This window comes from Nilaparvata lugens, chromosome 2, assembly GCF_014356525.2.
Source record: "Nilaparvata lugens isolate BPH chromosome 2, ASM1435652v1, whole genome shotgun sequence".
In the NCBI taxonomy this organism is placed as follows: Eukaryota; Metazoa; Arthropoda; class Insecta; order Hemiptera; family Delphacidae; genus Nilaparvata; species Nilaparvata lugens.
This window is the reverse complement of record NC_052505.1, coordinates 10,262,339-10,278,466: the sequence shown is the minus strand read 5'-3', so window position 1 is coordinate 10,278,466 and position 16,128 is coordinate 10,262,339. Positions and strand designations below refer to the sequence as shown.

At 34.9% G+C, this 16,128-nt stretch overlaps 1 protein-coding gene across 1 annotated transcript; it reads right to left on the bottom strand.

Moving 5' to 3' along the window:
• Positions 1-1,978: 1,978 nt before the first annotated feature.
• On the bottom strand, positions 1,979-15,196 carry LOC120349583. Its single transcript, XM_039419984.1, has 4 exons — positions 15,175-15,196; positions 15,015-15,113; positions 12,775-12,923; positions 1,979-2,303 (listed from the first exon to the last, which is right to left on the bottom strand). The coding sequence occupies exons 1-4, from the start codon at positions 15,194-15,196 to the stop codon at positions 2,187-2,189; spliced, it is 387 nt and encodes a 128-aa protein (XP_039275918.1). The 3' UTR covers positions 1,979-2,186.
• Positions 15,197-16,128: the final 932 nt, after the last annotated feature.

Genomic DNA, 16,128 nt, shown 5'->3' with positions numbered 1-16,128 from the left:
TAAGGGGGGATCTGCTCCAGGAATAGATAATATACCTGCCTCAATCATCAAGAGGAATGTGAACATTCTTAAAAAACCCATACAACATATAATTAATCTAAGTTTTTCCAACGGAATTTTTCCGGAAGCATTCTAAAATTGGAAAAGTCGTTCCAATTTACAAAGCTGGACCAAAGATTCAATGTGTTAGTTATAGACCTATAAATCTTGTTAATGTTATCTCATAAATAATTGAAAAAGCTGTTAGGTTACAGCTTGAAAAACATTTAGTGGATAACAAAGTACTTTTTGAAAATCAATTTGGATTTAGAAGAGATAAAAATATTAACGATGATCTTTTCCACCTAACCAAAAAAATGCATGAAGGAATCGAAAATAATAAAAAGGTGCTTTTGGTCTTTATCGACTTGGCCAAAGCCTTTGATACAATTGATAGGCAAATTCTTCTGGAAAAATGAAATGCTTAGGCATCCAAGAAAAAGCTCTGACTTGGTTTGAGAGCTACTTCAGCAATCGATCCCAAGTGGTATCAATTCTTGACCAGGTGAGTGAGTATAGGAACAGCGAATTTGGAGTGATTCAGGGAAGCACACTTGGCCCCTTGCTGTTTCTCATATACATAAACAACTTGGGTAAAGTCAAGATTGATAATGGTCACATCTTCCTATATGCGGACGACACGGCGCTCCTATTTGAGGGCGATAGCTGGGGTGAGGTGTATGGTACAGCTGAGCGGGGTCTGACTCTTGTTAAGCGTTGGTTCGACCAGAATAGACTCACCATGAACCTAAATAAAACAAAATGCTTACCTATTTCTATTAGAGCTGATGGTGATCCAATTGATCAATGCTTTAGAATGCATAATTGTCACACTCCAAATGATTGTTCTCAATGTGTTTCTATCGAGCGTGTGTCGGAATATAAATATCTAGGTGTAATTTTTGACAGTAGACTAAGATGGAACTCACACATTCAACAGGTTAGACATAAAGTTAGGAAATTCATGTACATTTTTTCAAACCTGAATCAGATTCTTACCCCAAAATTAATTAAACAAGTCTATTATGCCTATATTCAATCACTTCTGCAGTACGGAATAATTGCTTGGGGGGGTGCATTTAAGACAAATCTTGCTCCTTTACTTATTGTACAGAAACTTATCATTAAAATAGCATTGAATAAGCCTAGAAGGTACCCCACCGAAACCCTGTTTAATGAATTCAAAGTTAACAATACCAGCCAAATTTATATTAAAGCCTTGATCATGTACATTTTTAAACACAAATCAACTCTGTTTACGGGTATCCCTCACACGTATCAGACCTGTTCTCCTTTAAATACCGGTACCGTTGTTCCTCGCTTACTAAAAACAATCACCTCCACATCATCCCAATATAAAATCTATATACTTTTCCAAATTACCTTAAAATATTAAAAACCCAGTAAATAAAAGAATTGGTCATTTAAAAAAAATGTTGATGAGGTGATCTCTAGTATCAGTTGTAATGAACTAGAAGATTAGTTATTTCTACGTATGTCAATAGATTATGAGTTGTGTGTGTGTGTGTGGTGTGTGTGTGTGTTGTGTGTGTGTGTGTGTGTGTGTGTTTCGGAGTGCATGTTGGCATCCATCTACGTCGAAGCCTTAAAAGTGTAAGTTACCTACTTGAAAAGATACTGTATTATACTACTCATAGGTATTTTAGATTTTATTATAGGTATTTTGTCGCTTGTTATTTATCATTAATTCTAAAAGCTAAATCTTTACTTCTATGATTTGTCTTTATTCTTACAAGTATAGAATACTCAATTGTATTTGGAACTCGCTCCCCACTCACAGGCATTTGCCCATAAGAGGAGCCTTCTTCACATTTTATATTGTATATATTATATTGTATTTTTGTGAAAGAAGAAAATAAATCAATTTCAATTTCAATTGGATCGGCTGTTTTAGCACACTTGAAATTTGGATAATAAATTACCCAAGGTAGTGAACTTGTCAGAACAAAACTCACAACTGAAAGGTTTCTCACCTGTGCGTTTCCTATTATGCATTTTAAGGTTATAGAATTGGGCAGTTTTATAGTTACAATGATTACAGCTATGGAGCTGGATGTTTTCCCCATCAGCACTTCGCCGCTTGTTACTGTTCTTCACTGGAGTGTTGAGATCTTCATAATGACTGGTTATTCCATCCAGATGGCCAGAAGTGCTGCAGTCTGAAGGTCAAGTCGCCACTTCACTCTGCATGGTGCAAGTGATGAACTCCACTTCTTATGAGCATCCTTCAGCCTCTTCTTCAACTGCAAAATTGAAGAATGCAATTCAGCAGAGGGTAAAAACAAACAATGTAACAATTTGGACGTGATTATTTTTATCTTGTTTTTCTGTTATTTCGGTTCTAATTCGATTGTATTATCAGCTTGTTTTTCTCAGTGAGACAAAGATGCACTTATGGGATCGAGCTGTACCCTTCGAATAATCTACTTTCTTGTTCTCTCCCGTTCTCTTTTGCTATTTTCTTTCTCCCTTTTTCTGTCCTTGTTGGTAGCTTTGAGTTTGCATTGCTCTTTCTCTCTAGTTTCTTTGTCTAATTTTGATAATTCCGTTTTGCTTACGTCACTGTCTTGTTTGCTACCCCGTCTTCAACGCTCGATGATCCAGTCTGTCTCTAAATTTCGTGAGTGGAGGTTGTAATTTAACTTTTTCCTTTGATTCCATTTTTATTTAGCTTACGCTAAATTTTTCTATTCAGTACAATATGTAGTTGATCAGAGACAGATTTCATACATCACAAGTTGTGATATTATTATTATTTTCCTTATTTTTTTTATTTCCTTTTTAAATATGTAAATTTTCTTGTTTGTTATAAAAAAAAAAAAAAGAAAAGTAATCATGTCCGAAAATTTAATTGAGTATTCATTCTAGCTGGCCTAAGTTATGGCAATTTATTTATATTTGTTGAAAACCTCATTCATCACATATGTATCCATAGTAATTTCTACAATTTCCGCTGTACAGGTAAAGCATTATTTATTTATATACTTTACTTATTGTTTTAAATATTCGGAGGATTATTTCCTTCCCCATCTCAAAGATTATTTTCACTGCTGTAAACTGTGGTAACATTTCAACAAAAAGGTGAAAAATAATGAATTAAACAAAAATAATGAAAATTGATTTTGCTCAGCAATTAATTGAAATATAGTACTAGTTAGTTTTAGAAGTTGAGTTTCTTTTGAAGTTTTAAAATATTTCAATAAATAATACAGTATTTTCCAGTTATCAGTGATGATTTAGTAAAATATTTTTATTTAATTTGATTTTCAACTTATCTAAATTCTAAAATCCTAGTTTATACATATATTTGTTATGCTCAAAATTTGTCAAAACTTATGAAGTGATAAGCATAACCTATTTTTGGACAATTTCTATGCAAATTTGGGAAATGTACAGTTTTGGGCTGTAAGCCTGTTGTTCCTTTCCCAATCATTCATAATGAGTTGAGAATGATATTGTATGTATCAATGTATAAAATAAAAATATAGTGATACTGCATAATATATAATATGCATATTGTATATTTAAAACTGTTATAATATGTGGGAGTTTTTTGTAATATGACAAGTGTTATTTTAGGCCCTTATTATATTATAACGACCGCACAAGTATTTATTTTTTACATTCAATAATATAGTGCGTATTAATAAAAGAATAATCGTAAGGTTGTTATAAGAAACAACAAGAGTTCGGGTGCCAAGAGTTCTTGCATGTGTGTCACTCTTAACAGATATTATTTATTGGATTAGCAGAAACAATACAGGTATGATCGGATATAGATAATACTTTTTCATATATTAGATAATCCGAAAAGAGGAATGCTATAGTGATGTCCATGTTATAATGACAGTATTTGATTACCATTGGTGATGCTATCCTTGTCTATTATACGACAAAGCAGATATCATTATCTACCTCTGCAATGTTGTCAGATCGTTTTTTTGCAATGTAGAAATACAATCAATTAGAATATTGAATATAAAATATGGAAATTTATTATTTAATCTTTGAAAAATATATTTTATTCACGAATGAAATATAATTTATTATTTTGAACAAGAATGAACAGTTAATATTGCAGATATAACGGCATCAGCTATGCTATATAAGACAGTGAAAAGGCAGAAAATCGGCAATGTGTTCTGCTATCTTTTTCCACTGCTATTAGAACGTGGACCTAACTATTGGAGTGACACTTAAATCTCGCCTTCCGAAGTCCCTCTACACTCACTATTGATTACTTATGATTTAAGGAAATCTCGAACACTAACTCATTTACCGTCCCTTAATTTGATACCAGATCAAATAGTTTCAATTGCAGTTGGATGTCAGTGAAATCAAATCCTTTATTAACATGCACGACCATTATCAAGTTCAAGATAACTAAATAACGGTAGCACTATCAAAAACATCGAACATCTTGAAAATGTATCTTTCTATCAACGTTGTAGACAGTTGCAGCCCCAGACCTGATAACAGCGCTCACACTCACATTCCGGGACGACACGTCACGTTACGACAAGACAGAAAGCTCTATGTTTATTTAGGATTTTTTCTAGACATTTTAAATTGATAAATTACTAATTTTTGAGAAAACAACAACAGGTCAATGTAGCTTACTGAGCGCGAGGTCTACTGTTCTCAGAACTACTAGTATTATAGATTACAAAAATTTTCAAGATCTTTAGTATGTAATAATCTTACAGGTTGCCCCCTCAATGGCCGATTTCAATTCCAAGTACACTAGTGCTGCATGTGAGTCTATGCAGTCTTTGAGTTATATCAAACAGTGCCTATTGATTACTTATGATTCAAGGAAAACTCGAAAACTAACTCATTTACCGTTCCTTAATTTTATTCCAGATCAAATAGTTCAATTACAGTTGGATGTCAGTGAAGTCAAACCCTTTCATTAACATACACGACCATTATCAAGTTCAAGATAACTAAATAACGGTAGCTCACATTCTGTTGGCTTATTATTGTTTTATCAAGACATTTATCAACAATTTATCGGACAGTCACAGCAAACAAAACTGTATAATAAGGCTCCTATATCATATTAGGCCACCAGCGGGTCGCCAATTCATCGGAGCGACTCAGAAAAGTGACCATTCCTGCACTAATTACAGAACGCAAAGGATTACTTTTCCGCTCTAGTGCGCAGAGTATTACTTTGCGTACTCTTAATACTTTGCGTATTATCTTGCAGCCATCCCAATCAGCTGTTGACATTGTTGGCGTGTATTTTGAATGCGAATTTGTTCTATCTATATTTTTTCTGATTTTCAAATAAATAAAAATGAGAACTCGTTAAATTATACATTATTCATTATTTCAAATAATATTTTTTTCATTCATGAATTGATTGGTTGAAAAATTATTTATAAATTAAGATTTACTCAAAATTTTCAAATTAATTGGATTAATTTAATTTTTAATTTGAATAAATTATCGATTATTAATTTTCAATTGGATTATCAAGTTAAAAATAAATTAAAGTTGTTATTAATAACAAAATTATACAGACAAACATTTGATGGATTTCAGCCATCATTTTACCCATAATCAACCACTTCTCATATTCAATAGTAAGTATATTATTGCGTACTACTTGCACAAATGACTATTTGAACAAGTGTCACTGTTAGCGTTCACTGAGCTTGTTAACTTGGCTCACATATTGTTAGTGGCGACACGCGTGGTGACGGATGCTGTTCTGTTCTTGAAGTTATGAGTGTGAATTGTATAACGTGAAACATATGGAGCCTGAAAACGATTTATTTGCTTGTTAATTGAAACACCGTTTTCTAAGTGGAAAGGAAAGGACAGAAAAGATTTGTTAGCTGTTAAAAAGCCTCAACCAATTCTTCATACTCAAAAATCGGCCGATGGAAGTGGTGCTCACAAAAGAAACTTCCAGCAATCATGGTACAAGAGTAACTCATAGTTATGTGGGAGCTATTATTTAAATAAACTGTTTATATTATTTTTCTGATATACGAGTATGATATAATATATATGAATTGATTCAGCCATCTGCGAGGGGGAGGACCACTAACCAATAACCAATGACAATCATGGTTTTACATGGTTTACATGACTCTGACCCCTGGTGTTCTGGACCCCTGAAATGTCAACACAGATCGACTCTATCTATTTCATTCACTTTACAATGGCATGCAATTACCTTGCCTGTCCTCCTTGCACCCATCTGGGAATTGCACCTCATCATCCCTGCGCCGCCTCCATTTCATCCTCAAATCTCTGTCGCAGCCTTGGCGGCACGCATAAGACTTTTCTATTGACTCTAGTGCTGCACTCCTGTCCAATAAATAAATGGATCAATTGATGAATCAATGTAGCAATCAAGTAATAATTATTTTTTATATCAATAAAAAACTGTATTATAAAATGTATACTTGGAATAAATGTAAACTGGCAGCGTCTATGAATAATTGCTGCTACTATAATTCTAAAATTATGAATCTATTAAGCTGATTATCATTCAAAGGCAGAAAAAAGTTCATTTTCATTTACTCTATGAACAGAGATGACGTGGTATTTCTCCATATTAAGGAGAAATAAATAGAGATATTGACAGTTCTACATAATTTATTTGGGCCAGACTAAAGTTCCAATGGACTGGAGAGCTTACCACTGATGATAATGCCTTTACCAAGCAAAGAATAAAAATAATGCTTTCAATAATGAAAAGAGAGTATTGACAGCAAGAGCATTGAGTCTACAGGTGAGAACACGGTTGCTCAAAACGTATATATGGAGCAAACTATGTAATGCACAAACTATGTCCATTGCAACCTACTGAAGTGAAGCTTGGACGATGAGTGTGAAAAAAGGAGAGAATAATTTCTGCTTCAGAAACATGGTGCTACAAAAGAATGCTGAGAATCAGTTGGAGAGAGAAGGTAACGGATGGGAGGAGGAGGAGGAAAAAAAGAAGAAGAAGAAGAAGAATGACAGTGGAGAAAGATATAAGAACAGCGTTGCCGATTCTGTTCCTTGCCACTGCCTCCTATAGAGGATAGCTGAATACCGGTATATCTGATGAAATATCAAATGTTCATTCTTGTTAAAAATCATCAAACATTTTTTTGACCGAGCGAAGTGAGGACTAAGATTCAAGTCGACGGTTTGGCATTTCTCTCAATGTTTAAATGTTTGAATGTTTAATGTTTTTATGTTGCGCATTTACGGCGAAACGCGGTAATAGTTTCATAAAATTTGTCAGGTATGTTCCTTTTTAAATTGCGCGTCGACGTATATACAAGGTTTTTGGAAATTTTGCATTACAAGGATAATATAAAAGGAAAAAGGAGCCTCCTTCATACGCCAATATTACAGTAAAAATCAGACTATAGAATTATTCATCATAAATCAGCTGACAAGTGATTACACAGATGTGTGGAGAAGCCAGTCTAATGCTGTATTTCCATAATGTCTATAGTCTCAATCAGGTACTTGTGGATGAGAATACTGTGTGAGGTCTACTGTTCACAGAACTACTAGTAGTAAATTATCGATGCTGCCCTAAATTTATCTTGAATGTTGAATAATTATCATTTTTTGTCGGATTGCAGATAATGTCAGCTATTGAGCAGGTTGCGAACAATAGATGTCAACAACCAGAGTGCAGTTATACATGTACAGTACTTCAGTTGATTATGGTGGCGATCTTGGCCAACACACCATTCAGTATTCGATTTTTGTCTAATATTCACCAAAGAAGGAGCAAGAGAAGAAAAGAGACCTTGGAAGAAATGGAAAAATTGTATCGCACAAGATCTTGTAGAGAAGGGACTAACACCAAACGAAGCCCATGAACGAGACTCCTGAAAGCGACTGGCCCGAAACGCTGACCCCACCTGAGTGGGAAAACGCTGAGAAGAAGAAGATGGAGCCAAAGAAGGAGCAAACGGTAAGATAAGTTGATTTAAGGCCAGTATTAGGGCATAAGTGGATCGCCAGACAGGACAGCATCCATTGGTGGCCGCGTGTAAAGCAACATCAGACACCAGGTTTGGTGGATAGGCTGGTGGTCCGAGGAAGATACCTGCCGGCTGTCAGTATCTGGTGGCTTTCACCAGATCTGGCAAACCCCGTAATAATAACTATAAGCTTATTCTGATTTTCATAACTTACGAATAAGACGGTTATTGACCGAACGAAGTGAGGTCTAAGATTCAAGTCGACGGTTTGGCATTTCTCTTAATGTTTAAATGTTTATATGTTGCGCATTTACGGAGAAACGCGGTAATAGATTTTTATGAAATTTGACAGGTATGTTACTTTTTAAATTGCGCGTCGACGTATATACAAGGTTTTTGGGAATTTTGCATTTCAAGGATAATATAAAAGGAAAAAAGAGCCTCCTTCATACGCCAATATTAGAGTAAAAATCAGACTATATAATTATTCATCATAAATCAGCTGTCTAGTGGACTATAATACTACCCGTTCAAAAACATCGAACATCTTGAGAATATATCTTTCCGTCAACGTTAGTAGACAGTTGCAGCCAGACCTGATAACAGCGCTCACACTCACATTCCGGGACGACACGTCACGGTACGATAGGACAGAGAGCTCTATGTTTATTTAGGATTTTTCTAGACATATTAAATTGATATATTATTTATCAATTTTTGAGAAAACATAACAACAGGTCAATTTAACTTACTGAGCGCGAGGTCTACTGTTCACAGAGCTACTAGTTAACTATATTTCTACATTGTTAAAGTAAGGTTTTGGAGGTAGAAAAGCATAGTGCTTGGATATGTCGAATGATAAACAAGGATAGCAACACCAATTATTTCAATCAAGTACTGCCATTATAACTGGACCTTACTATCTAGATATGTTCAATATGGCCGCTCATTGATGCTTCATGGGATCGTGTCTTGACAGCTTTCTATCTATAGACCCATTGGATCGATTGATTGAAACTTATAATCTAGTGTAGTGACTAGCAACTAATCATTTGATCCAGCTATACAAATAGGATTATAACATAATCCTAGCATTTGATTGGAAATTACTTAGAACTAGCAATTGCTAGCTTGTAACCAATTGATGAATAAACGCTAGTATAACTGCTAATTTTAAGTACGTAATCTTTTAGAATCGGTTGAATGAAGTTGGCTTGCCCTAACAAGGTCCAGGTGGAAGTAGAAATATTCTATTCCGTTCTCCCTAGCAACAGCTCAATACATGTGGATAAAAATTGACGTGGCAACAGCTGCTAGACCTAGTATTTGCTCAATAGTATATTTCGCACCTAGGGCCGAAAATAAGACTTTTCCGGCTCGAAAGCGGTTTTCAAGTCCGAGGCCGTAGGCCGAGGACTAGAAAAGATTGAGAGCCGGAAATAGTATATAGCTGATCTTAATCTCTTAAGAATACTATATTTTGCACTAGTACAATCCAGACTGCAATATGGGATTCTCAGCTGGGGGGGTGCTTGTAAGAGTTACCTTGAAAAGCTGAGAGTATCTCAGAATAATATAATTCGTATAATGTGCAACAGTACTAGAAGAGAAAGTTCTTTTCCTTCATAAGAGCATTACCTCTACAACATCTCTTTGTATATAAAGTCTTAAAGCTATTCTATGTCAGAGCTGGCAATACTGGTACAGAGAATTTATATTACAATACAAGAATAATCACACAAAGAATGTTTCGTTTACCAAAAGTCAATAAATCAATTTTCAAGCAATCATTCCAATATGTAGCTCCAAAAATATTTCAATCAATTACCATACGAAATCAAATCATCTGAAAATATTAAGTCTTTTTTGAAACTTTTAAGAGCTTGGCTAATGTCTTTCCAAGAATTAGATTTTCTTGATGCAACACTGACATAAGTATGAATATGTTTATAAAAAAACAGGTTCTAATAATATACAAATTAAACATTATATACATTTTTTTCTCTTTTCGATAATTAGAATCGTGAGAAATATATCGTAGAGTAGTAATGGTTTATTAATACATTCATTTATAATAATAATGACAGACTATATATTTTTTTTAATTTTCAAGATAAATTGTACTGGTTCTATATTTTTGTTCACAATGGTTTGCAGACGTCACGGAGTGCAAGAGATTTTCAATAAATGCTGGACTCAAAAATCAATGGATTTTATTTTTGTATAATTCTAAATCAAGTTATTATCATTATGTAATTTTTTGTAATGATGATTAATTTTTTTTCTGTATGTTGACCACGAATACTGGTTAGAGTGGTCAACTTAGTTCCTACTTTTTTAAATTGTAATTTGTTATGTTTTTTGTGAAAGGAATCAATAAATTTCATTTCATTTCATATTTCGCACCTAGAGCAGAAAATGAGATTTTTCCGGCTCGAAATCGGTTTTCAAGTCCGAGGCCGTAGGCCAAGGACTAGAAAAGATTGAGAGCCGGAAAAATATTTTTGCCCGTGGTGCGAACGCTATTTTTCGCCACACACAAAAATATACAATAATTATATATGTATATGAGAATAGTTGTTTACTAAGCACTTCCGAAAGTAGAAATGGAAGGTGATAGCTCTAGCAAATCTGAGGTAATCCGAATATCAGGAAATTGTCCAAGCATTTTTATTTTTTATTCTGATGTGTCTAAATCACCTAAAAGATGATGTTCAATTATTTGGGAGGTTGAGTTTATACTTTTTATTCTTTCAAATGACAATAAGATATTATTATTGATAAATGAACAGAAAAAATGGAAAGTTTTTTGATCAGCTGTTTTTTGATCACCTTTCATAGTTCCATGTTAGCGGCTTGAAAGGGTACTCTTTCCGGCCTAGGCTGGAAAGGGTACTCTTTCCGGCCTAGGCCGGAAAGAAACCTGTTCTGACGTCAGACGAGAGTCGACTGCAAACAATGTCTTTCAGATCTACGTAGGGACTGGAAAACAGCTGCTTTCTGTGCAGTGTGGCGAAAATACATTTTTGCCCGTGGTGCGAACGTTTTTTTTCGACACAGAAATAATAAACAATATATATGAGAATAATAATTGTTGATTAATTGAACTTCCGAAAGCCAAAGTGGAAGGTCATAGCTCTAGCAAATCTAAGGTAATCTGAATATCAGGAAATTGTCCAAGTATTTTTATTTTTTATTCTGATTTGTTTAAATAACCTAAAAGATGATGTTCAATTATGTGGGAGGTTGAGTTTATACTTTTTTATTCTTTCAAATACAATAAGATGATATCTTTCTGTGCAGTGTGGCGAAAAAATATTATCAAAGTATGTGCAAGTGCACGTGACATCATGCATGACCAAGCGCGCGGATGAGAAACAAAATCTGGAAAGATTGAGGGCCGGTTTCCGAGCTCGGGATTTAGCTAAGTCCTAGACTTTGAACAGCTGGAGTCAGAAAATTGGCTTTCCAAAACGGTGCGTAGTCGCAGCTTTTATAACAGTAGTCGTAGTTTTTATTTTCTCATTTCTATAATTGAAAACGTTTTTCCTTGACAAAATTAGACATTCTCAAATAATTCAAAATAGCTGAAACTTTACACTATTTTCTCTCTATTTTATTTTGCGTTCAATTTTCTAGTTTTTCGAAATTTAATTCAAACGTGACTATGACAATTACTGCGACTACGCCCCGTTTTGGAAAGCCAATTTTCTGACTCCAGCTGTTCAAAGTCTAGGACTTGGCTAAATCACGAGCTCGGAAACCGGCCCTTAAAGAAACATGTTGAGACTTGCCTAGCTGCTCACACTGAACGCCACCAGCAAGTGCACGCGTTCAGTTTGAGTGTTCCTATAAGGCTCTTTCCAGATTTTGTTTTTCATTTGCGCGCTTGGTCATCATGATCTCACGTGCACTTGCACATGTGTGAGTGCGTGAATTCAATGTGATCATACCTTTTATATCTTTGAATGTGAAAATCATTAAAACGGTTGGAGATGTCAATGAGCGGGTTTCGTCATTAATTTTCTCTTAAAATTCTGTATCGAAATCATGAATCAAATGACCACGTTCCCATTTGAAAGAATGAAGTTGGATTCAAAACGAAGTTGGATTCAAGATGACGGAAAAAAGTTTTCAAGGGACAAAGAAGTGTTTTTTTTCTAATTTGAATAAGATACCCATGAAACCCACAATCAAATTGTTCCTGTAGAAGAAATATTCAGCTGTTTCCATAATTCTCACCAACTCTGTATAATAATAAGTTGCTGAATTCAAAGATCAATAAATCAACTCATGAGTAAGTTGGGGTCATTAGTATATCAATCAGCTGAAATCATTATTGGCGCATAAAGGTCTGTCTCAGTGATAGCTCCCAAAATAGCCCCAGCTGATGTAATTAATAAGAAAATTCTAATAATCGCAAGCAATGAATACTCCAGCTGACTAGATGATAAATCATAACAAATGTTATTCCAATACAATTTCTATGTTATTTGTTATATCCTGAAAAAGGACGAAGCGAAGGAGTCGGTAAATGTTGTTGTCCAACTAACTTCATCGGGGTCGAAGAAAATGTGTTCATAATTCAGAACTGATTGATAAAGTCTTTAAAAACTTATAGTCGAACATACACACAGACGGACAACGACTTTGGCCTTGATTAAAAAGTGAGAACTCTCTAGCGCTCGTTCAACTAGATTATAGTTTTTGGTCAATCGACTGATACTAAACTATAGATATCAACTGATTGATTAGGTGCACTTACTCGCATCACAAAGTCGCGCAGCTTTTGGCGTGCCACTGGCGGGGCGTCGTCCCTTGACCGAGGGACTAGGCGCGTTTCGCCCAACCAGCTGGCACGCCCGTCTGCCCATCGAATTCTGTAGGTGATTCTCGTCACATTCTTGCGAGTCACTGCAATCAATTATTACCACTTAATGCAATCATCAAAAATTTAACAACTTTCAGAAGAGTACCTCAGGCTTAAGCCCAAAACGGTCCAATAATTAGAGTCATAGAACAGATGAGAGCCTTCTTCAGTACAAAGTCAAAATAATAATCAATCAGACACAATTTTCGACTCTGCAGCTTGATTCAGACTAGTTAGTAGGTGAGCATATCAAAAGTGGGCATCTTTATCCCCCCCCCCCCCGTTGAAGGTGTGGAACCGCTGAGTTGACACTTGTTACAGCAATGAAAATTTCACATTAGTGTTATTGGTACTGTGTTTTAGAATATTTCCAAAGCTTTAAAATGACATCTGGTTTGAGGCTGTAAGTCCATATTCCATGGCTTGAACCAGGCCCGGAACTAGGGGGGGGGCAAAGGGGGCAGCTGCCCCGGGCGGCAGAATTTGGGGAGCGGCAAAAATTAAATGGAATAAATAAAAAACAATAAGTAAAATGTGAAAACGGTATTGGAAAAATATAAAAAAGATAAACCATGTCAACCAAGTACTGCAAAAAGAAGACCTCACTGTAGACAAGGCTGCCAGATACATCAAGGGCCTTCTGGACTTTATTATTTCGTCAAGGGACTATTCTTCATGTGATGCAATTGCTGAAGCCCAATTGATAGCTGAGAAGAACGACGTGCTGATGGAGCTCTCAGATAAAAGAAAAAGGAAGAAGAATAAAATGCCTGGTGAGATGTGTGAAGTGAAGTCTCTGCGTCACATGTGAAGACTTGTTTAGAATAAGTCTTTCAGAAGTTATTAACAGGTTAAACATGGAATTAATTACAAGGTTCGTGACTTTGGAGAGTATAAATGACAAATTTAAATTTTTAACTGATGTTAACATTTGTAAAATGGAAGTAAATAATTTTAAGAGTAAGGCAGGAGCTTTGGTCAGCATTTACGATAAGGATTTAATAAGGAATAATTCATGTTTGAAATTGAAAGTTTCAAGTATCACGCACTTGTAGTAGAGCAATATTTTAAAGGATGCTACACCCTTGTTGATATTGAATCTGATTTACAAACATAAACTTCCCAGAAGCTTATCCAAACATAAACACAGCACTGACGCTGTTCCTAGCCATTCCAGTTTCTGTTGCCTCTGGAGAAAGAAGTTTCAGCAAATTAAAACTGATAAAAAACTACCTAATAAGTACAATGCGGCAGGAGAGGCTAACAAACCTTAGAATTATATCAATAGAACATAAGCGAGCTGCTTTGATTAATTATTATGATGACATAATAAATATTTTTGCATCAAGAAAATCTTGCAAAATTCAACTCAAGAACTGAGATTATTAAAGTGTGGCTTATTGAATAGTTTGTCTTAAAACAGTCTCACTATTATTTGCATCGTAGTTAAGCGAGTATTTGTGGAATACACAATAACTTTATTGTTTATGTACTGTAAATTTGAAAAAAATTGTTAAGTATAAAATTTGACAGAAAATTACAAAAAAGTAACAATGATTAATATTTCTAATTATTTTTATTAATATGTTGTACTCTAATGTGTAATGCAAAGAGTTGTAGTTGGAATAAATGTAAGTTTTTCATAAATTCAATGTACATAATCCTTCTATGTACAATGTACAATGTAAATTCATTCAACATAAATTCATAGTCACGTTTTCACCTCCTAATATGTTATATATTAGATTGCTAATAATAAAATGGGGGGGGGCGACAGACGAATCTCTGCCAGCCCTCAAAAAACACCTAGCTCGGGCCTGGCTGAAACGTCATCGGAAAGAAAGAAAAGTAGGCTACTGTTTACAGCAGAAAACACGCTTTTTCTACTAAATGCCAATCCCAACAATTAGAAAACCGTGTAACTCATGACTCCTCCAAGGTTCAGACTTGGGAATGGTATCAATCTCTTTGTAATGATGTGTAGAAAGAGATTATCCATGATGGCAATCTCAAAATGTTTGTCATTATAAAAAAAACAAGATGGCGGCAAAAATATATCGATTTTCGAGAAATTGTCTGTAATTCTAATAATGTCGAGGATATCAGATCAATTCAGCCATCTGGTAGCTACTTACATTGTCGCCGCAGGAAGCCTTCAAGCGGACATGCCTCAATCACGGCTGGCGTGTATGGCTTGCTTCCCAGCCTTGCGAACACCGCTTGGTTTTCAGCATCTAAAATTCACAAAAAAGTGTCAGTGTCTAATATAAACAGAAAGTATATCACACATCCAACAACGAACTTCCAACGCAATCATCACAGCAAAGTACAAAAATGTTGATTATTGTCAACAATAGAGAGAATCCATTAAAAACCTCGCACAAATCTTCAACTGCGTACAGACTCAAGGGCCACCTGGACTTTATTATTTCGTCAAGGGACTATTCTTCATGTGATGCAATTGCTGAAGCCCAATTGATAGCTGAGAAGAACGACGTGCTGATGGAGCTCTCAGATAAAAGAAAAAGGAAGAAGAATAAAATGCCTGGTGAGATGTGTGAAGTGAAGTCTCTGCGTCACATGTGAAGACTTGTTTAGAATAAGTCTTTCAGAAGTTATTAACAGGTTAAACATGGAATTAATTACAAGGTTCGTGACTTTGGAGAGTATAAATGACAAATTTAAATTTTTAACTGATGTTAACATTTGTAAAATGGAAGTAAATAATTTAAGAGTAAGGCAGGAGCTTTGGTCAGCATTTACGATAAGGATTTAATAAGGAATAATTCATGTTTGAAATTGAAAGTTTCAAGTATCACGCACTTGTAGTAGAGCAATATTTTAAAGGATGCTACACCCTTGTTGATATTGAATCTGATTTACAAACATAAACTTCCCAGAAGCTTATCCAAACATAAACACAGCACTGACGCTGTTCCTAGCCATTCCAGTTTCTGTTGCCTCTGGAGAAAGAAGTTTCAGCAAATTAAAACTGATAAAAAACTACCTAATAAGTACAATGCGGCAGGAGAGGCTAACAAACCTTAGAATTATATCAATAGAACATAAGCGAGCTGCTTTGATTAATTATTATGATGACATAATAAATATTTTTGCATCAAGAAAATCTTGCAAAATTCAACTCAAGAACTGAGATTATTAAAGTGTGGCTTATTGAATAGTTTGTCTTAAAACAGTCTCACTATTATTTGCATCGTAGTTAAGCGAGTATTTGTGGAATACACAATA